The sequence below is a fragment of the Pempheris klunzingeri genome, chromosome 15 (assembly GCF_042242105.1).
Source record: "Pempheris klunzingeri isolate RE-2024b chromosome 15, fPemKlu1.hap1, whole genome shotgun sequence".
Classification (NCBI taxonomy): domain Eukaryota; kingdom Metazoa; phylum Chordata; class Actinopteri; order Acropomatiformes; family Pempheridae; genus Pempheris; species Pempheris klunzingeri.
Window position 1 is genome coordinate 16,185,128 of NC_092026.1, and position 21,194 is coordinate 16,206,321.

At 43.0% G+C, this 21,194-nt stretch overlaps 1 protein-coding gene across 1 annotated transcript; it reads right to left on the reverse strand.

Moving 5' to 3' along the window:
- Window positions 1-1,063: 1,063 nt before the first annotated feature.
- tgm1l1 (transglutaminase 1 like 1) lies at window positions 1,064-20,681 on the reverse strand. The gene is made up of 14 exons (XM_070845490.1): window positions 20,523-20,681; window positions 16,027-16,319; window positions 13,030-13,221; window positions 10,439-10,690; window positions 8,326-8,444; window positions 7,473-7,580; window positions 7,035-7,212; window positions 6,262-6,400; window positions 5,232-5,424; window positions 4,689-4,842; window positions 4,083-4,367; window positions 2,673-2,833; window positions 2,436-2,572; window positions 1,064-2,323 (listed from the first exon to the last, which is right to left on the reverse strand). The coding sequence occupies exons 2-14, from the start codon at window positions 16,316-16,318 to the stop codon at window positions 2,179-2,181; spliced, it is 2,355 nt and encodes a 784-aa protein (XP_070701591.1). The 5' UTR covers window position 16,319; window positions 20,523-20,681; the 3' UTR covers window positions 1,064-2,178.
- Window positions 20,682-21,194: the final 513 nt, after the last annotated feature.

Genomic DNA, 21,194 nt, shown 5'->3' on the forward strand with positions numbered 1-21,194 from the left:
ATGCTGTCAAACTAATATGTGTGTGTGTATATATATGCATGTATACATATATGTATATATACACACAGTGTATATATGTGTGTGTGTGTATATATATATACCCACAGTGTATATATATGTGTGTGTGTATATATATACACACGTATATGTAGATACATATACGTATGTATATCTATGTATATGTATGTATATATATATGCATGTATCAGAATTGTAGTTAAGTTACGTACTTGAGTAAATGTACAGTGCTACTGCTCCTTGTGCTCAAACTACAGGATGATATATGATTTAGTACCTTTTGTCTCACCTTATTATTATAAAATGTAGATAAACTCCATTATCAGTAAATAAGCATTATAAATAAAAGCCCTCATTAGGCAGCAGAACTGTCACTGGCAGGTTACCATGTGTGTATTAATGTTTCAGTGTTTTATAAAGTTATCATAGGTTTTGTATGTAAAGTTTTATCGTGAAAAGTATCACAAAATGCATCACAAAATGGTGCAATACTTGAGTAAATATACTTAGTTACACTCCACCTCTCCCCTTCATCCCATTAAAGACTGAAGTTAATGTACAGTCAGTCAAAAGAGAGATTACAGCACTACCTTACGCAACAGATATATGGAGCATGTGATGGAGACGAGCCCAGCTTTACCCAGCCTCTATAGCTCAGCCTCTCCAGCGGCACTGACCACACCAAAGAAAAGGAAAAAGCTGTGTATGTAGGTCACAGATAAAATACCACAATCACTGCTTTGTCTACTCCTCACATTGAAGTGCACACTGTGATCTGTGTCTGTCATCAATATCTTGAATGATAAAATGCAGCAAAGGTGTGTCACCTGCCTCAGGCTGCACATTCGAAATGAGTCACTATTCAGCTAGTTATCCCTCATGCAGCACACACTTTTCTCCATAAGAAAAAATGGTTAGATTGCAGAAATGGAAAAAATACATGTAACCACTTGCTTCCACTTGATTTTGTCATGATTTTACCCTCCCTCACCTCCATCCAGTAAAGACTTGTCCGATGGTTAGAGGAAAAAGAACATAACTCAGGTCATTATGTCACTTTTATTACCAACACAACGTATACGTTACAAAAAACTCCATTCCAGGTAGATAAGGTAGATAAATAGTGTAATGTTATTAAAATGTCCTTCACATTGTACTATGAGTGTTGGTGTTACACAGACAAGAACCAGGTAAGGCTAAGGTGAATTAAGGCCGCTGTGGTCTCTCTTCCGATATGGCTTGCTATGGTTTCACAGCAGTGATCAGCCCAATTCTGTAGCTAAGTTGCAATGTAAATGACTTCAGTGTTATTCTAACACACACATATAATGTAATGTAGAAACACACACAAGACGTACAGAACGGCATGTGGTAGAATTCTTCCAAAGGAATTTTGTAGGTTTACATTCGGTTTTATGAATGGTGTTTCAAAATAAAAGAGGCATTGCGTATTAGCATTTCATCTGATGATCAAAACAACCTTTTCGCCACCTACATTTCTGGAAATCTACACTGTCAATAGGTACGGCAAATGAATTTTATTTTACAGATTCCTCAGTCAAATGTAAGAGAAAACAGTTGCAAAATGTCAAAATGTCAATGCCAATTTCAACATGATTCTCTCACAGTACCCTTCCTTCATGTAAGCCACGTGAGGTTCATTTTGTCCGACAATACTTTTCACATACTTTTCATCTTGTGACAAGCTACATGAACAACGCACATACAGTATTTATATTTACATCACAGAATGATGACTTTCTGCACCTTCACATCATTTGTTCAGTGTCTTGAAATGCACGAGTGTTAGGACAGTCTATGTAATCTGACTGTTATATAACTCAATATACTTTCACGGATGCTTGTCAATTTAAACACTTCATTTGCTGTATGCATTTAAACCCTGCTGTATTCTTCACCACAGTTTGGACATTTCAGAGCAAAGGCAGAAGTGTGAATTTATATTATTTCAAGTTAAAAAAAAATAACACTGATAATGCTACAGTTGCTAACTGTCTATTCATAGTTTTAGAAATATCAAAAATTTGAATTTCGCTGTAATACAAAATAAACAAGATAGTTGGAGATACAAGAACTCAGCACACTTTGTATATAATTAGAGGCTCTCAGTTTATATTTTATAAGGAAAAAGTCGTCCTCTCATTGCTCAAGAACGACAATATCGGCCACTCCGTGCACTTGTGTGAGCTGTTTACAGTCGAGAGACGCCACCAGCTTCCTGGGTCCGGGTTGGGTGGGGATGAAGTGCTCTGTCAGTGTCACCGTGGAGTGACCGCCGACGTCACTGAGAGGGGAAAGAGAAGTCGATCGTTAGTCTGGAGAAGGAAATGTCGTGGGAAGTGTGTGGATGACGGAGATAAGGAGGGAACGGAGAAGGAGGTGTGTCACGTTCTCACCCCACGATCACTTCATGGCCGTTCTGCAGACCCAGGCCCTCTACTCTGAACACCACTCCCTTCAGCGTGCGCGGCAGAGGGTTGGTGAAGGTGATCTTGGCCGCCATCTCCTTGCCAACCACAGCGTCTCCCAAAGGCTGCCACAGGGGAATGCAAAAGGACTCAATCTTCCTTTGTTCGAGACTTAATGATGCTGACACACATGCTGATATACAGTAACAGCACAGTAAAACCTACCGTGATGTTGAGGTCAGGTGTCCGGAGCCTGAAGGTGGTCTGGTTGGCTAACACTTGCTGGGTCTCACTGACTCTTCCGGACAGGGTCAGCATCAGAGCGGCCTGATCCACCAGCTGGTTTTGGTACTGTTGGTAGGGCAGTACCCACTCAATGGTCTTTTCTGTGTGGAGAGGTACAAACAACGGGTTGGACTCAGTATGCCGCAATTTTACTATGCAGGTTCTATTTTCTTTTAGCATTATTAGCTCATTCGCTTAGAATAAAGACTGGAAAAGGGGGGAAGCTGCTGGCTTGTTTCTGTCCAACGGTAACATCCTAAAAAAATCTAATAAATCCACCCAACAGCACCTTCAAAGCTCACAATTTAACATGTAATATGTTGTTCCTTAAATCCAGTTCAAACCAAAGTGTAAAAAAAGTTGTGTGTTCATGTTTTTACTGTTTGATCTTTGTAAGGACAGGCTAAGCTAAGCTAACTGGCTGCTGGCTGGTATCTTCATATTTACCATACAGACATAAGAGTCAGTAGATTCACCGTAATGCCACCCTCACTTTGACTCTTTATAGCACAGACTTCTGGGACAGATTTGGGTTTCAGTGGGATTTAGTTTCACAGTTCCTTATTACTGGAGTTCCCTTGAATGTTCCACTTCATTAAATTGCATCAAAGCAAAACAACTGTTTCAACTTTTTAAACAAGACACAACTCATTCTTCCCCTTCCACATGAAAAGTTTAGGCAATAAAACAAGCCATTGCCCAATTCAGTATCCTCTTTTTTTTTTTCTCCTGCTGTCTTTTTTGGCCTGCTGAAGTCCTAATGTCAGCTAACTTTAGATAAACATATTTAACACTCCAGTCCTGTGATTGTTACTTGAGGCCACCGTTGTCAATGTTGAACAAGATATATAACCTTGTTTTGAACCCGAATTAAAGGATTTTTGGCCACTTGGGGGCAACTGTAACAAATCGCATCACTTAGCTATTATCACATTTAAAGTTAATAGCTAAAAGTTGCTTAGTAGATACAGAGCAACATTAACAGTGCCTGATGTAAAAGCCCCAGCTACTTGGTTATTAACTGACTTGACTTTGTGTGTTTGGTCCTGAACAGGTATTGTACAGTGGGTGTCAGAGCTTTTTCAATGAAAACAGCAGCCAACAGCCAACAATGTCCATGAGAGCAGAGAAACTGAATCAAAACGGTGAAGCTGCAGGCCTTCAAACCAAAACACTGACTAAAGGAGGCTAAAGGTTTTTCTAGAGCTGAGGCCAAATGGAAAGCCAGGTGATAATTCTCTGTGAGTTTGTCACAATGAGTGATCTCTTTCACACACATGTGGCCATTTAATCCAGTGTTAGTCCAAACATATTGACTGTAGCAGTTTTAAAGCTTAGTGGACAACTGACCTTCATTGGCCAAAAGCTCCACAGGTATCTGCTCCTTCTTGATGGTGCCCTTCAGCACGCCGGTGTAGTACATGACGGCCACCTGGCTGTGCAGAGTGGTCCGACGAGGCTGCGAGCTCATGTTCTTCACCAGAATGCTGAGCTGGGCGTCAGCACCCATCCTGGGGCCCTCGCCCACCATCTTCACCTCCACGTACACATCCTCTGCCATGGGCGTGGAGTAGACATCTGGCTTGCTGCCATAGCGACTGGCAGTCTCCACAGCGATGCGTTCCTCTTCTGAGCCTGGGAGAGAGGGAGGAGGAGGTAAGTGCACCTCATTCTGTCTGATGTTTCAGGAATTATTGATGGATATTAAAGATATGGCGCAGAAGCCCTCCAAACTAAGCAAACAGACACGTTTTGACTTCACAAACAGCAGGTGAAGAGTTGAGGGGTCAGATGAGGGGAATCTGTGTACGGTGAAGTGATCTATGCGAGAAGAATCTATTAAATCATTACATATTAAGATAGTCCCAGGGAGAGTACAAATATTTCTGTCTGGTTCTGGAACATTAATCTGGGGAAGAAATGCTATTGACAAAGAACAATAATGCTTGCCGGTACCTTCTTGGTGTTTGTACAGGTGTGTGATGTCTGCCCGCTCGTCAGAGCCCACTGCTTTAGTGCTGATGTAGTGGCCCACAGCTTTCTTCTCACTGTGGATTTGGCTGAAGGTACCATCCAGGTTCCTCTGCCAGTAGATCTTATCACTGTTGACCTGATACCAACAAGCACGATCAGCTCAAAATACAGAGAACATCAGATGTTTGCTTCTCATGTTAATTTGTGGGTTTGTGGAGTGGATATGGAAGAAATTCCTCTTTGTTATTCAGCTGTTAATAAAGCAGTTGAGTGTTGCTCTTGGTCTAGCCAGAATCAGGGACCCAAGAAAGTGGTCCCTGTTTGGAAATAATGCATGCTGCTGCTGAGAAGCACTACATTTGTATCCATTAGATCTAAAGATTTCATGGTTTATGTCTGGTATATTAATCCAGCTCCAAAGTCCACCTTTATAAATCCTGTTTGCCCAGTTTCACCACCTTCCTCTCACTGTGGTAATGCAAAATAACAAAGATCCTCATTCAAGCAAGCTTGCCAGTTTCTCACCTCAGCGAAGACAAAAGGCGTGTCATGTTTGAGGTAGACCTGGCCAGAGCGGATGGCATTGACAGAGGCGGGGCCACAGCGGAAGGTGCCCTGACTAGTTTCCTGGGGAGTCGAGTCAACGGCCTGCCAGCCTCCATGGCCGGGGGGCAGGTCTGGTCTCGCCATCCAGCAGTCATTCCATACGTGGAAGTTCCTAGAGGGGATTGGGATATGTGAATTTGAAGCCCCATTAATAGTTTGACATTTTGGCAAGAGAGTTTAGCTTAGCATAAAGACACAATTTCCACAATTTTGCAAGTGTTTACTTTGAAATAAACGTGAGAAGTGCTGACACCTGGATTTTTTTTTTCGTGCTAAGCCAGGCTAGCTGTTTACACCTATTTCCAGTCTCTTGTGCTAAGCTAAGCTGACTGTCCACCTGGCTTAGCTTCATATTTAACGGAAAAATACAAACGTGGTATCAATCTTCTCATCTAACTCTAAGCAAGAAAACAAAACAAAAGTATATTTCACAAAAATGTTAAAACTGCTCCTTAAAGATTAAACATTTCATACTTATACATCTTTGAAGCCTCGTGATTTCATATTTGTTTTACTAAGGTTTTATATGCATGTGTGCAGGTTAGGCAAAAGTGGTATCAAAGAGATACTGTAATCAAGAATTCAGCTACGTTGCCAGCAAGGGCCTGGTGGACTTTTATTATTTTAAATTTCTTTTTTATTTACTTTGTGCTTATGAAGGAAAGGTGTAGTGTAGTGACTAGCCAAGAGAAACAAGGAATGTCACTCATCATTCCACAGACATTTTAAGGACGCGGTACTGGCAGAGAGCAGATAGATACCAGATTAGCCTCTGCAGTCTGAGAGGAGTTTCAAATAATTGAAAGCACGTGACGTCTCTGGGGTTTCAAGTTGGAGGGAACTGCTTTCGGAGCAGATCTTAATATATGGCGCGTTCCTATGGTATGAATTTAGCAGCAGGCAATTTTACAAGCACGGTGCCCCGGCTATGTAAAGCTACACATCTTACCAGACAGAGTCACTGTTGAGGTAGTCGATCGGCTCCATAGTCTCATCGAAATACACATCTGTGGTGAGGGATACATCAGTATCATGAGCGGACTGGAAGTTGGTCACACTGCGAGCGGGTATGCCAAGACAGCGCAGCACTGGAGACAAAGACAAGACAGACAGATGAATTGAAACTTAATTCATGAAGTCATTTAACAGTTTAATTATGTTCCCAGGTGCTAGGTCTCGAGCATTATGACTGAAGACATGTCTACTAAGGTGGAATTTTCAGGGTCACATGGGACTTTATTATCCCGGCTGAATGAAAGCAACACATGTGGCTCTATGGGGGACAAAACTAGGAGGTATGACAGGCATGCCAATGCGAGGTATTTAGGGTGTATATGAGCTACGGCTTGCTATCAGGGGCAACACTGCAGTATGTGCTACGGTCAGCTAGCTATCATGTGAGGGACCCTGCATGCACTTACAATGAATGAAGTGTTCTGTTACAGAGCAGTGAGAGCTAATGAAAAAGGCCTGATGGACAAGAAGCCATGATTGTGATCATTTGCTTACTCTTAATCAGTTTGCTCACACGCACACACAAACACACACACACACACACACACACACACACACACACAAACACACAAACACACAAACACACACACACACACAAACACACACGTAGTCTCTTCACATGACTCTAACCAACAGTGGATATTTCCACCGCCCACTAAGCTTCAACCTGCCCCAATAAACACGCTTTGTTCTCTCCCACGCACTCACCTGCTGTGGTGACCGCAGAGAAGACCCAACACTGTCCATATGACACTGGCGTCCCATTGGAGGAGTGGTATTTCCTCAGGATCTCCACGCTGCTGCTCCACGCTGCAGGAGAGACTCCATCAGAATATTCCCCAGACCAGTTCCCTACCAGAACCCCGAAGTCATCCTGGGCGTTAATCTGAAAACAGGATGGTGACACAGTCAGTTACACGTGACTGCTCTCACTTAAGATTAAGATTCTAATGTTCACGTCCTCTCCACTGCTCCTGGAAATTTGGGGTTTTTAGAAACATGAGGTTCAATTTATGATTTAAAACACTATTCAAAGAAAAGAAACAAAATGAACACAAATGCCACTGAACAAATAAAATATGAACACGACTTGGACATGGCTAACCGCACGGAGATAGTAGGATGTTAATATTAATTTAAACTCACCATGGCAGAAATGACCCTGACCACATTGACGGGGTCCGCTCGACCAGATGCAGGCATGTCACTCTTCTCCAGGATAAACAAACAGGATTCCAGGATTCCCTCGTGAAACTACAGCGGAAAAAACACAAAATCATCAGCAAAGCTAATAGGCCATTTAAATCAGGATTATTATCGTAACATGTGTTGACACACCGTATCTTACTAGTGAAATGCTAATACAAAAACACCTCCAAATAACTGAGATAGATAAGATAAAGAAGCTATGCTGAGTACTAGAGTTGGCCATTATTTCATTTGTTTTCAGCTAGGTGAAGATTCACAGTCAAGAGATATTTCTGGGGATATTCTATAGTTTGAATAGTGAATTCTATAGTCAACAAATCCCAAGAAAAGACCAAAACCAACACTGAACTCATCCTCCTAACAAGCATTGCCTGTGTGGTCAAAGTCTGATAAATCACATTCCTCTGTGCCATGCTGTTCCATCGTTATCCAAAGATGATAAAAATACATAAATGTTGCACTGTAGTTTATTTGTGTCAGTCCAGAATACACCGTCCTGCTGCTGTGTGAACTATTCACCGCACAAATGTGTATCAATCTGCAGCTGAAAATAGTCCCCAACAAATGCACAGTTCACATATGTTAGAGGAACATCTAATAAAAACTACAGTGCCCAGCTGATTTTGGAAATTTCTTTTCTTTTCTGATTTTGCAAATTTTGAAAATCAAACGTCCATTCTGTTGGTAATAGTTGCTCCCTCAGTGAAAACAAATGGGCTGAGGGCCACAGACACTGATGTAACAATCATTTCAAACCAAACCAGTCATATCTTGTCTCGATAGTCTGTACCTGGCCAAAGTTCCATGTGCGTGCACCTATTTGTTTCTCTGTGCCGTAGTAAAGCCTCCCGATGTCATTCAGCACGTACTCCTTCCTCTCCTCCTCGTCATCCAGGAACACAGTGTCCTCTGGAAAGACATGACAGCATAAGATGTGCATACTGTAATTTGGGGTTATCATGCAATAAAGCATTGTCAGTACCTGCAGGGTATACACTCAGGCTTTTATTAGTTTTACATACAACAATTATCTCTAAAGTTGATCCTTTTAAACCGACCTTCACAGGAAGTACTATTAGGAGTTACTTTAATAGTAAAGTCTCTAGTCAAAAATTGTGGCTTCCTCCTTGTCCCTGAAAGTGTCCCTGAATTCAGCCTCATTCAACTCTTCAGTGACAACATCACGAAAGAATGTGATTTTTTTTTTTCACAAATTATGTGAAAGAGCTCCCAAGGCCAGGAAGTGGTTAAGAAACACAATGACTCCATGGACCTTGCAGTGGGGCCCGCATTCATTTATGGGAAACACTCTGTTTTGAGTGACATCAGTGCTGCAGACTTGGGCGTGCACTCCTGACATGAGCTCCACAAATCTGTGTCTTTGTTTTTCCACCTCTTTTATCTCTCACTGTTGCCACCGTGATTGCCGGTGGGCGTTGAAAAGGAATGTAACAAAAAGAGGAAAGAAATGAGAAAGCAGTAAAAGGGAGAGTATTCAATATGGGCATGAGGAAAGGAAGAGGTTCAAGTCACGAGGGTCGAATGAGAGAGAGAGAGAGAGAGAGAGGGGAAGTTATGCTTGGGAGGGTGAGGGCGGAGGGGGGAGAGGGAGAGGGAGTGTAACAGAGCATCTTGAGATTTTTCAGGAGAAAGCAGAGGGAGGTGAGGCCGACAGTCTCTGGCAGCTGTGATAATTGTGGGTTTGTCTTTTCTCTGAATACTTGTGCAGTGTGGGGAGGAACAGACACACACAGGAGGATATGAAACAGAGCACTGGGGCGATGGAGTGAGAATCGGGTCAACAGATAGCAAGAAGGGAGCAAGGCTGGGTGGGCGAGGCATATAAAGACAGGAAATACACATGGAGGCAGTAAAAGCGAGGGAGAGGACAGGTTGTCACCAGCTGCAGGATTACTGTGAGCTTGCCCAATGGCGTTTTTATACAGTAATTGCAGGATTTTGACTTTTATGAGCATGACGGAGAGATTGGTCTCGGGAAGAGGAGATTGAAAGTGGGAAGAGAAGATTGGGCTTGCTGCCAAAAGCAGCAACCCCATAATGAAAGGCAGAGTTTCCTTTTTATCAAATCCAGGTCCACAGTTTTTTTTTTTTGCTGCCTTGCAAACACACTTCTTTTTGTCAAATATCCTGTGTGGATAGCCTGCAGGGCTCAGCAAACTGAAAGGGGCTCAGCAGAATAAAGATTGGACTTGTTTCCTAATGTTTTATTACCTGAGGAAGAGAATGATAAGTATGCACCTATTATCTCATTCTATTTCAGTCCTTTTTGAACTGAAACATTCTGGAAATAAAGAAGAGTATTTTCTTCTTTATTTCCACAATGTTTGACCAAAAGTTTCAAATTTTCTCATGAGCAAAGATCAAAAAAACAAGCGTGCACAAACATTTCATGAACGAGGCTGCTGAAGGCCCATTTCATCTTACACATAACCAAGTGTGCCAGAAGTGTTGAATAAAAGCCAACGGAGTTACATAACTCGCATAGCTACACACAGGGTCACGCTGTAGCTATTTGATGGACAGCAACATCGTGGATCGAGTTGGCCTCTCTCACCCATGTGTAACTTTATATCAGGATTCCTCTCAGAGATTAAATAGCTAAATAGGCACCTCCTTTGCGTCACTATTTGCTATCAGAATGATTGGGCGATTGGGCTTTCAGACAGTTCTCCCGCATGATGTTTTGAAAGTATTCTACCTCAAACTTAAGACTTAAGCCAGATCATTAATTCCAGGCATGTTTTGCAACGCTGCCTGTCTTTTCTTCCTTCATTTTTCTCCTCTTATCACTGCAACTTGTCTTCTTTCCTTCCTCTCTTCCACATTCCTTGACTTCTTCTATGTAAACCCTCTGCCCCGTTAACACCCACTGTCAATCTCACCTTCACACCAAGGGTTGAAGAGCATGACGATGTTCTTGCTGGAGTTGTGAATAGTCGCCTCCTCGCCCTTTGTGGAGCTGGTCGTCACTGTGAGCCCGTAGAGGCCAATCACAGCAGTGGCCGGCGAGTTGACGGACAGCTTGATCTTGTTGCCGTTGTGCTCCACGATCTTGGCCTCCCAGCGTTCATCCTCCAGGTGATCCACCAGTGGGATGATGACATGGGTGCCTTTGGACACCATGGGCAGGGGACCTACACCACACAGGTTAAATCTAAGCAATGTTGTAACAGAATGATCCAATAAGAAATAATAAGGAAACACTGCGACAGAATTTACATGAACAAAAAGCCTGACGTATGGGAATGCGTTTCATGATAGATGGTACTGTACATTATGGTCATGATTAAAGAAGCAGTTTGATATTTTGGGAAAGACGCTCATTTACTTTATTGTGGAGAGTTAAGATACTACTGCTTGTCTGTTACAAATGAAATCAGCAAAATTAGCTTAGCTTGGCATAAAGACTGGAAACTGGGGGAAACGGTCTCTGTCAAAAGTTGGAAAAAAATCACCACCTACCAGCACCTCACTAAATAATCATTTCTATCTAATGGTCTGGCCGTTGCTTCTCATGTAACGGGCTGATGTGCAAGTGACATCAATCCACTCACTGAACTCTGAATATGCTGAAGATGCTGAATATGTGTATTTCCAAACAAGTCAAAATTAAAGTGAACTGCAAGCCACTGATATGTTGTGAACCTCCACAGCCATCAATGATTAATAGTAAATAGAGCTTAAGAATATTTGACATTAGATTAAATATTTGAAATGAATGACTTTTCAGGGCAGTACAAAAAACACACTTGTGTCATAGTTTGCCTACTTGAATCTTTTCCAAAGAGAGAGAGAGAGTGTGTGTCTGTGTGTGTGTGTGTGTGTGTGTGTGTGTGTGTATAGAAATGTGTGCAATTAGAGTTTGTGTCAAAAGTATCTTTGAATAATATTTTGTTTTATATGTGTGACGGAGAATTCTTATGTGAGTGGACTCCATTATTCACGTCACAGTAATTGTTAGTGTGTTCCCACAAAGGATAACACAAGCAAAGCAAACTGCAAACCACATGTGCATCAGAGGCCTTCATCCGGCTGTGCATGGTTTGTCTGAGTAAACAACATTTCAGGGCTGGAAAACCTCCCACACTGCGCTCACACACACACACTGCATCTCTGCAGAACTCCAAGGTCATTTGTGAATGTTTTCTCTTATGGCAGTTAGCTTGGATGCTTTTAACGCGACTTGACATTTTTGCTGAGGGCCAAAAAACTACGACGAGCTATACAGACTTTGTACAAACTTTAATTCTAACTGGCTGAATGAGGACTTATTGAATGCATCCCTCTAAGATATTCCCTTTGTGGTACCCTGCTGGGCTTTAGCTGCCATTTGCTGAACCGAATATGGAGTTTATCAGGAAACCATTGTTCTCCATTCGACCACAGCCAGGACTTCCTCTCTCACCTCTGAGGACTCATTCAAAAGGAAATCAATAACGAACACTCTCTTTTCTGCTGGGACGACCTCGCCCTTATTGAAAATTGACTTTGAATCTATTCAGCCTCCTAGCCGAAGAAAATAACAGCTTAGGAAGCTACAATGACACAGAACTGTGCTGTTAGTGCAAACACTTAAAACCTTTTCACAGCAAATGTGGCCGTGACAGCAAAGTTAATGAGAGCCTGTCGGCTGAGGATGGCTCAGTTTCTCCTGCCTTCTTCGACCATCTAACTATCTAAACAGCAAATCACTTCTCTGTGGTGATGTAATGGCCATTTATTCCCAAGTGCGCAGCGGATCGTTGTAGTATGAGGCCTGTAAATACCAGAGCGAGGTGTTCGGTGTCCTGGGGTCTGGAAACTGTTAACACTGTGGGGCGGGGGGGGGTGCAGCTATGCTTGAGCTGCTGCTCGATTTAAATGTGCTAGCTATGCATGGCATTTTGACCACATTCCTCACGCTTTGTTTTGAGTCAGTTCACGCAGGCTTGCAGCAAACACTGGTAAATAAAAGAGCACGCCGCCATTTCTACGCATTTTGATCGATTTATTCAAGAACAGCTGTGTAACATCCCCTGTGGTTCTGCTAAAGTGGCTCCTAACCTCTGTTAATATGAAGTACCCACACAGTCCCGCCCCGGGCCTTTGTACATTTACCACGCAGATAGGATTAAACTAAATGCTAATGAGTTGCATTATGGAAATTGTAGGATTGAGTGTTTTTGGAGCTTGACCCATAGTAGGAGCTCAGAATATCTTCTCCTCTGCTGCTTCCATTTTGTTTATTCTCTTTTAGTCTTTTAGTCTCTTGTGATTCCCCCAAATTTATGAAAGTCCATGCTAAACTGCTAGAGTGCCCCTTTAGGCTCAGTCATTGTATTTTCTTATTGTTTTGCTTCATTGCTTTGCTTTTCTTATCGTTTCAATTCTGGATTCCTGTTTCCTTGTCAGTGCACTCTTCAGGTTTATCAGTGGATGAGACACAGCTCTGGCTTTCTCTCTGAGTGTGCCTGCATGACAGACACTTTCATACCTGTTTTCAGGTCCAGGTGCAGCTTGTCAGCGTCAGCATTGAACGGCCTGTTGAGCTCCATCTCTATCTGGAAAGTCTGCCCTCTGCGGATGATCAGCTCCTCCCCGTGATACACGTCGGTGTGGTGCTCCTGTCTGTTCTGGCCCGCCTTGGAGCTCAGCAGGTCCACAGAGTGCACCGACAGCTTTATTTCTGAGAAAAGAATGTTTAGCATAAAATGTAAGAATGTGTCTGTTTCAATGCTGCTATGGATCTGATCTTTTCTGTAAATGGCAAATTTATTTGTATAGCACCTTTCAGACACAGGGCAATTCAAAGTGCTTTACAGGGACATAAAACACAATAAAAATAAGACACAGAAACATTAAATTGCATGCAAATGATAATAAAAGCACAACAAAATAAATAGTTAAAGCTTAAGAGAAGACAATAAAAGCATGTGTATAAATAGTTACAAACTGAAAGAAGTTATGTAGCTTTATTATTGGAAAGCCACAGTAAACAGTAAAGTTTTAAGACCTGATTTAAATGCGCTGACAGTTTTAGCAGACTAGTGTAAGCTTGTTCCATAGGTGGGGAGCATAGAAACTAAAAGCTGCATCACCTTGCTTGGTTCTGATTCTGGGAACGCTGAGTACACCTGCACCAGATGACCTGAGGGGTCTGGATGCCTCAGACCTTATAAGTAAGTCAGTTATGTATTTGGGTCCTAGACTATTTATTGCTTTGTAAGCAAGTAATATGATGATGATGATATGATGTGTGATGTGCTCTACCTTCTTGGTGTTAGTGAGGACTCTGGCCGCTGCATTCTGGACAAGCTGCAGTTGTCTAATTGATTTTTTATTAAGACCCACAAAGACACTATTGCAATAGTCCAGCCTGCTGAAGATAAATGCGTGAATAGGTTTTTCTGTATCTTGTTTAGACAAACATCTTTTAATTCTGGCTGTATTTTTAAGGTGGTAGTGGGTTGATTTTATGATTGTATTTAGGTGGGAATTGAAATTTAGTCCATTATCAAACCCAGATTTCTGGCTTGGTGAGTGGGCTTTAATTTCATTGAGTCAAGATGAGCGCTGACTTTAAATCTTTGATGTTTGGGGCCAAAAACAATAATTTCAGTTTTATCCGTGTTTAGCTGTAGGAAATTCTGGCACATCCACTCATTGATGTGTTTGACACATTTGTTTAGCAAATGTAAGGGACTGTAGTCAAGTGGAGACACTCTTATGTACAATTGTGTGTCATCTTCGTTATCATTATTTTGCATCAGGAAGGTGTTAAGCTGCAGGAAAACCTTTCCCAGAAAAGGCAAGTTTGATATTGGTCTGTAGTTATGTATCAGTGAGGCGTCTAGACGAGGCTTTTTCAAGAGAGGTTTAATAACTGCTATCTTCAGGGCCCGGGGCAAAAGGCGACAGGAGGATCTCAGCTGGAGTGCAACATATTCAAAGGAGGCACATTTTCCATATGAGAACTGTTTGCATTGGTAAGTATTATTGAATTATCAACACGGCAATGGCAGATATTGTAGTTGGCACTCCTGACCACAAGGTAGAGCTAGGGTGATTTATGGGGGAGGGAGAGTTTTGCTTGGTGCTGGTGACCAGGTGTGGATGAGGAGTAGCGGTGGAGGTTAGTCACCATGAGGGAGAGTGCCAGATGGAGTAAAATAAGTTGTCAGTGAGGCCATTTGGGTGGATGCCATCTTGACAGAAAAAGGTTGGACATTTCCAGAAGAGGTTAAATTGTCAATAAACGCTACGTTAAGTGCAATACAGGTGGACTGCAGCCATGTGTGGCTTTTTCCATGATATCAACAACTTTAGCACCAGGAGGGCAGAAAGTCACCACAGACTTTTTCTTTACATTCCTGATGATAGACTCTCCAATAATGACGTGATGTGGTTGGTGGGGAAGTGGTTGGCAGTTCCGCCTGAGAAGACTGAATGGATGGGGAAGGATGGTCAGAGGGGGAGGCAGGGGCCCTTTGTGGCACCGCTGTGAAGTGCGGGCACAGCAGAGGGAGGAGCGCCCAGATACGGGGAGAGGAGGCAGGGTTAGTGAGCTGAGGGACCCGCACAACGACAAGTGAGATGGAGGAGTTGACCAGGACTTTGGGTTTAGCCCCAAGCCGGACCCACGACTCGTCAGGGACATTGTCCGGAGGAGGAACAGACTCAGCCGCAAGACAGAGATCATTGGCAGCAGTCTCTCGGGCACTGCACAAATCGGTTTGTGCTGGTCTGAAGATGATGGTATCCATGAACTTTTCCACCTCCTGGATTCTGTAGTGTGGAGATTCTTCCTTCCAGCTCTGTGATCTTATCCGCAAGACGGGCACAGCTGACAGGAGCTGGATGGAGAGGTGAGTGGAGCCATGGATTATGACTGGAGTGGCTGGGGAACAGAAGTAAAAAGGAGGCCGGTACGAGGGCTAAAATTGCTTAACGTTAAAAACAGGTTAGAGACCAGTTGTGGAGGATAGCGGTTGTTGCTGACCGAGAATGTTATGGCTCAGGCACTTAGACGCAGGGGCTCCGGCTTGGAACCCACGGCGGTGATCTGGATTTAGCAAGAATGTCACAGAGAGGACATCAAGTCAGCAAAACTTACCAGCACGGGCCCAACAAGTGGACCTGTTGTTGAAATTGGGCTTTGGTTAGTTGCGTCTTGACAGCCGGTATCCTCGTTGGCTAAAAACAAGCCCCTAGCAGCACGTCCACTTGTTGCAGCACGTTATGCCGATCGAGATGCATAAAATCCGTGCACCCTATGACTAAAATCTTTTACCACGTGAAGAGCCTATATATAAAAAAATCATGGTCTAAAAGTGTATTAAAAAATATGCCTTTAAACTGGATAAACATATTATGTTGTATATTATATATCCAAAACGCTGACACATATGCAGTGAGTCGATATGTGTGAGTTGAACTAAACTTTTTTTACAATTGCATGAACACAATTTACCCCAACAGTCATTGACAGTACCTTCCATTTCCTTTGCCTCTCCGTTCTCAGGTTTTGGCTTGGTGGGCTCCGGGGCCGGGGCCGGGGCCGGGAGTTTGTCCAACTCCACTTTATCTGTAACGTCATAGGTGGTGCTGTTCTGTCGCTTACAGCAGCACGGGCACATCTTCCTGAACCAGCGGCGACAGGCTCCCTCCTCCTGTTTCTTCTCCCCCTGTCTCTGAATGCTCAGCTCCACCCGGGTGGGTGGGGCCGCTCCGGGGAAACGCCCCACCTCCGACGTGTCTCTTACTGTCAACCGCTCACCTGGCATCCTAGGAGACATATTAGAAAATTACTATTTCAGTTTCAAGAATAACATTGCAGATACCGATCATCATATGAAGTCTGTAGCAGAGATAAGTCGACTGAATCATCCTTCTCTTCCTGGAACTAAGATGGAAGAATGGCCTAAATGGGAACTGATGGTAAAAATGCCTGGTAGACTTGTCGACTTCGCCTGTCCAATCAGCTTTTATTTTAAGCTAATGTATCTCTAACACATGAAGCACCCAACACTAAGAGGGGTCACGAACTATTTCAAGTGGAATCTCTTATGGAGAGTGAGCTGAAGCTTGCTAATTCAGTGCCAACTCATTGGGTTTTATTGGGCCACGTTTCTAAATAATTTGCAGCTTGTATTGGAAAAACATGACCATAGTAAAGGGGACATTGTTTCTGGGAAGAGATGTTGTTGTTTTGTTGCTGAAATGATATTTTTTTTTCATGATGAGGGCTGGGGCTGGAGCAGAAGTCTCAAAGAGGAGCAAATAAACCCAGACTTATCTGAAATGTGAGTAAGAAAACACTGAATCCCAACAGCCAAACAACATTATGGGTACAGTAGACAGAAAGAGCCACAAAACTTTGTGTCCACACTGTCGAGGTCATTGGCAGCGTGTTACAGTACATTTCATTCCCGCTAGACTCAGTATTCATAACAATTGGATTAGCAAAACATTCCTCTTCTCCCCTACTTTCATCTCCCCATCATTAAATAGCCAATGCACATTTTCTGTTACTTTTCCCACAATTACCACGTTCCACAAAAGCACCCTCCTCATCCAGCATTCTGGGGTATTTAGCCTTTCGTCCTCGTTGCTGCACTCCCTGAGAAATCTCACATACCTCCTACAGGCTGCTGGATTCCATCTGCCTCTCCCCAGCTGCTGCGGAATAATGCAGTTTTGTTGTATGTATCTCTGTGCGTGCACATACTTTACCAGGTGTCCAGCGCTGTGGATCACATGAACATTTATCACACTGTCACATCCCAGCCCTTACACAGTGCACTAATAACCGCAACGGGATTAGATCATTTGTCACATTGAAGATAAGCCCGTCCTTCCCGCCCATCCTCAGGTCTCAGAATAAGGGGTCAAGTGGCGTACACCGAAAGTCAACATAAGGAGAGTGAAAACTGAAAGTGTTTACTACGATGGCAGGAAGAGGGGGGTGGACCTTCCCTCCCGTACTTTCCCTTCTTTTTCTCACCATCTGCTACTTCACAGATTTGCGCTGCACGCAGAAATAAGTCCATATGACCAACACTTTAAAGCGCCGTTGGAGTTTTGCTGGCTCTTGTAAAACAGCCATAAACTGTAATGAGTTGTAGTAATGCACATAGTCAGGAGAAATGCAGTGTTGTTAAGTAAACATATATAGGAGATGTTTGGTTTATAGGGTCATTATTCTCATTTTCACAAACACTCTTCTCTAAGCCCCGTCCTTCTTAGTCTCTGTTGCTACTCCTGTCAAACTTTCCATTGCAGCGCTGCACTTTTTCAAACAGGGCTTGTGTTAAAGGGTCTTAAATATGGGCTTAATGGCTAAAAGACTGAGGCTAAAGCTACATGTTCCATATAGAAAGTCAGCGTCCTCACCAGTTGATGATGCACAGGACACAAGAGTAGTTTGCCCCAATGTATCATTATAGCGCAGCAATTAAATTAATATGTCATAAACATACACTTTTTACACAATTAACAAATATTTTCATCGTTGATTAATCTCACGACCGTTTTCTCAGTTAATTGATTATTCCTTTGGCCTATAAAAAGTCCATCTCAGTTTCCCACAGCTCAAGGTCTGATGGACAATATGAAACAGAGAAGAGAGAAAAACAGCAAATCCTCACTTTTAAGAAGCGGGAGCTGGATTTGTTTTGGCATTAATGTTTCAAAAGTAAATCAAACAACTGTTGAATTTTTTAAGAATAGTTGGCAGCAATTTTCTGTCAACTCATCGATTAATCGACCAATCATTTAAGCTCTACAAATAACCCTGTTTGGATGTTACTGTGGAAAGGCATTCTTGGACAGATCAGATCGATGCTTCATTGTTTGTATCTTCAAAACAGTTTTTCACTTTTAAAAGTGGATGAGGATGATTAAGCGATGAGTTTGGCTGATGCAATGTTATCTCAGTAGGGTTTTGGCTGGAGTTGCTGGAGAGCAAACTCTCTCCTAAGGAAAGTTGCTGCACATATTTCATACGGACACACAGCAGTGAGAGATAAAGTGTTGATTTCATGGTTTAATATTGGCGCAGGACAGAAGGCGTATCAAAAGGCAGTGATTGTGAAGTTATGTGGTGCAGGTCAAAGGTCAGACAACAGCTGAGGAAGAGGTGGTAGGGAGGGGCGCCTCACAGCACCCGAGCCTCAAAATCCATGTGTAAGAACAGAATGTGTGTGTGTGTGTGTGTGTGTGTGTGTTTGACACTATGCTCGCTTCTGATTTTTCAACTCCGGTCGGATGACATTCCCCTCCCTTCAACTATTTCCTCTAAATATTTGGCAAAAACTCTCACAATCATTGTGACGCACACAATGGATGGAGCCAGCTGTATGTATCGCAACTTGATCTCCACCCAAAACTGAAGTCACGCTCTCGGAGACCACTTTGTGCCGCCTTAACTCCATCTCTAATTTTAGAAAAGAGGAACAAACATGTAGATTGAAATGAAGCGACAAGCATGACAGGATTCAATGCATTTTGGTTAGAGAACAATGACTCTAAGCTTTTCCCACTGACACACAGATAGCAGGTGACTAAATATTTGGGGTGATAAATGCAAAAGTATAATTGGCCGAATAATACTGCAGATATTACCTTGAAAGACAGGTGGACTTGTGAGATCACCATCACACCATGGTGTGATGGACCAATCAGTGCAGCCTACATGGCGGTTTTAGGTGTGACAACAGCGAGAAGCAAGTGCAATGGCAGCTTAGATGCTGCTTAATCATCGGGAACTTCTCCAAACTGACTTTCAAACTGAGTTTTGACAAAGTTAAGGGAGGTTGTAAGGGTAGATGGTGATAGATCACCTCCCAAGTGTGTGTATATGTGTGTGTGTGTGTGTCTTCTTTTTTTTTTTTTGTTAATGTGCCTGTCCCTTTACAAACAGTTTCTACTTCCCACATGGTTCTGTGTAACAAACCATCTGTTGTGTCAGGTTGCTTCAAATATGCTTTTGAAATGTAACAACAGGCTGTTTTGTTAGTAATTTGTGTCTTTGCAAGCTTTAAGAAGGCCAAGTTATCTCACCGCTGCACCTTAGGTGGCCTAAAATTGCCCAATTAGAGTCATCCACTCAAGCCCTTAAAACCACAAAAAAGCCATTCCACAAGACTAATTTTTTGGCAGCTTTGCTCTTAGCTCACACTTTAATGCACAAACTTAAATTGGATTTCGAATACAGCCATCACCCCCCCACCCACCCCACCCTCCCCATCACTACCACATGTATCAGTTCTTCCATTAAGCTGTGCCCTCTCCCCCTGCAGCTCTCTTCAGTCAGTTTGTGTTGGCTGGCAGGCCAGCGCAGTCGGTATGCCCACTGGCCCCCTCAGATAAGCACTTCAAATTCAAGTCACTGTTCCCAAACAACAACAACACCACCTTTAAATTGCCTGACTTGTTTGTCTAGCGGTATTGGTCCCATGAAAAATGAATTAAATGATTAAAACAAAAAGATGTCACAGCGCAGCAAAAGCCATCAGAAAATCAGCTGCAACTGTTTGGCCACCAACCAACAGGGTCGAGGGCATGAAAACACTCAAACTAATTGACTGTTTTCTTTACTGAAATCATTTCTTTAAAAAAAAAAGCAAAGGAAAAAAGTGGGTAGAACAGGAAACCACTTTCTTGAAGTTTGGAAGGATGCCTTCTTATCAACTGCTGGAAATCAATCAGAGGAACTGATTACTTTTGCTGCAACAGTGAGATAGAGAAATGCAAACCAGATGTTATACTGTGTTATATTCTGATACGGCCCTCTGTCCGCTCTGTTTTATTCTTTATAAGGCAAAATCTCTGAGGAGGACCATCTCATAAACCTTGATCTTACTCTACCAGACTTCCTCTGTTGTCTAAAAGAAGAAACCGTTAGGTCATGCGCGTCAAGTTCACTTCACTTAACATCTCCCTTATAAGAGTAAAGCACTTGGGAGTAACAGTGACTGGAAAACTTACTCGATCTGTGTGGATTCTTCTCTGGATCAGCGACCAATCCTCTGCTTCGCTCTCAGTGATTATCTCTCAACTTTTGGTAGAGTTTTCTTCCTTCACTCGCTCCTGTTCTTGGATCAGAATACTTCTAAACTTGTCCTGAAATGTACTGCACGGTGCTTTAAGCTCACACACACACACACACACACCCCTGTGGCTCGCGGCTCAGCCCACCCCGCCCCTATCTTAACGGGGCTGAAGTTTCCCACTCCCACCAGGAGGTCCCGGTGTGGACGCGCTGCGTAAAAGAGCGCACGTAGTGTATCGTTACAATATGGGACGCACACTCTCTCTCTCTCTCTCTCTCTCTCTCTCTCTCTCTCTCTCTCTCACACACACACACACACACACACACACACACACAGAGGACGGCTGGGCAGAAACAATTTGTTACGCAATGCGAGCTTGCTGGAAGGGAGTGGAAGCGCAGAGTCAGTGGAGGGCAGGGAAATAAGTATTTAATGCTTGAATGTGCATGGTGAGTCGTTGTGTGGTCACCCAATAAAAGCAGCAGTGAACCAGAGGTGGGAACTGCGGCAGCAGCGCCATAAAGCCGACAATTATCTTATCAACTACATTCAGGGGGAAAGGGGGGTATAGTTCTTCTCCTTAAAGAATACAAAGTAAACTTCAGCC

What these genes read in the sequence shown, in the direction of transcription:
- tgm1l1 (XM_070845490.1), bottom strand. Translation starts at nt 16,318, where the DNA reads ATGCCAGGTGAGCGGTTGACAGTAAGAGACACGTCGGAGGTGGGGCGT. An exon ending in CGCCTTTTGTCTTCGCTGAG is followed by an intron (nt 4,843 to 5,231) that starts GTGAGAAACTGG and finishes TGTTGGTATCAG; the next exon opens with GTCAACAGTGATAAGATCTA. An exon ending in GGCCATGAAGTGATCGTGGG is followed by an intron (nt 2,324 to 2,435) that starts GTGAGAACGTGA and finishes TTCCCCTCTCAG; the next exon opens with TGACGTCGGCGGTCACTCCA.